The sequence below is a fragment of the Trypanosoma grayi genome, assembly GCF_000691245.1.
Source record: "Trypanosoma grayi strain ANR4 Tgr_2341_V1, whole genome shotgun sequence".
Lineage (NCBI taxonomy): Eukaryota > Euglenozoa > Kinetoplastea > Trypanosomatida > Trypanosomatidae > Trypanosoma > Trypanosoma grayi.
This window is the reverse complement of record NW_008827959.1, coordinates 1-857: the sequence shown is the minus strand read 5'-3', so window position 1 is coordinate 857 and position 857 is coordinate 1. Positions and strand designations below refer to the sequence as shown.

Sequence of the window (857 nt, the reverse complement as noted above, 5' to 3'; positions counted from 1 at the left end):
CAGTGTACTCTCCATCACCATCATCGACACACACAGCGTACACACCAGGTGCTGCTAACAGCACACGTTCGTCGGACAGGTACACACGCGACGAGCTGGAGGTGTTCACACACGCATCACGGTGCACCACATCTTCCCCACTGTCAGTGGTCACAAGGGGGCAGTAGTTGCCAGGGCACCGCACCAGGAACACACGCCTCGACTCATTTACCACAGATTCCGCATCCTGCAGCACGACATTTCTGTCTTTACCAGATGTCAAGTACAGCGGCGTGGCCATCAGAAGCTTCACCTCAAGAGCGTTCACACCCCACGGAAGGTATTGGTCATGCCAGTCATTTGACGTCACACAGAGCCTGTATTCGCCCGGAGGGGGAAGATGAGCGGGTGGCAGCATTCTGTAGCATCCAACAGAGTCAGTGCAGTTGGCAGGGGTGTACCGGCAGTCATTGAAAGAGCGCACCAGCATGTAGTCGGAAGCCGTGGTGCCGGTTGGGAGATTGGGTGCAAACGACACCCCCATACCGTAATACGGATAGAGTACATCGAAATCCGCACGGGTCGCAGTAATCATCATGAATTCCATGCTCTTATTGGTCGACAGAGGAACGTAAGAGTTTCCACCAACCGAAATACGTGTTATGGCCAATTCCCAACGTCCTGAAGTCGCCCCACGATCAGGCTTGAATGCAATGGTATTAGTTCCCGCATCAAGAGTCGCCGGCCATCCAGGATTGAGACCTGCTGGGTTGTAGTACGAGGCGGAGAGGTTCAAGCCAATCAGTGTTTGGGCATCGTTAACTTCGCAGGTGTATGGGATGTTGGAAGGACTGAGTATTACGCTGGGAAAGCAGTTC

General features: G+C 53.8%; 1 protein-coding gene across 1 annotated transcript; it reads right to left on the bottom strand.

Annotated features, from left to right (window-relative positions):
- DQ04_23411000 (hypothetical protein) lies at window positions 1–857 on the bottom strand (the record flags this gene model as incomplete). Its single annotated transcript, XM_009318162.1, has 1 exon — window positions 1–857. A coding segment is annotated over one exon (857 nt), but the record flags the coding sequence as incomplete, so codon positions are not given.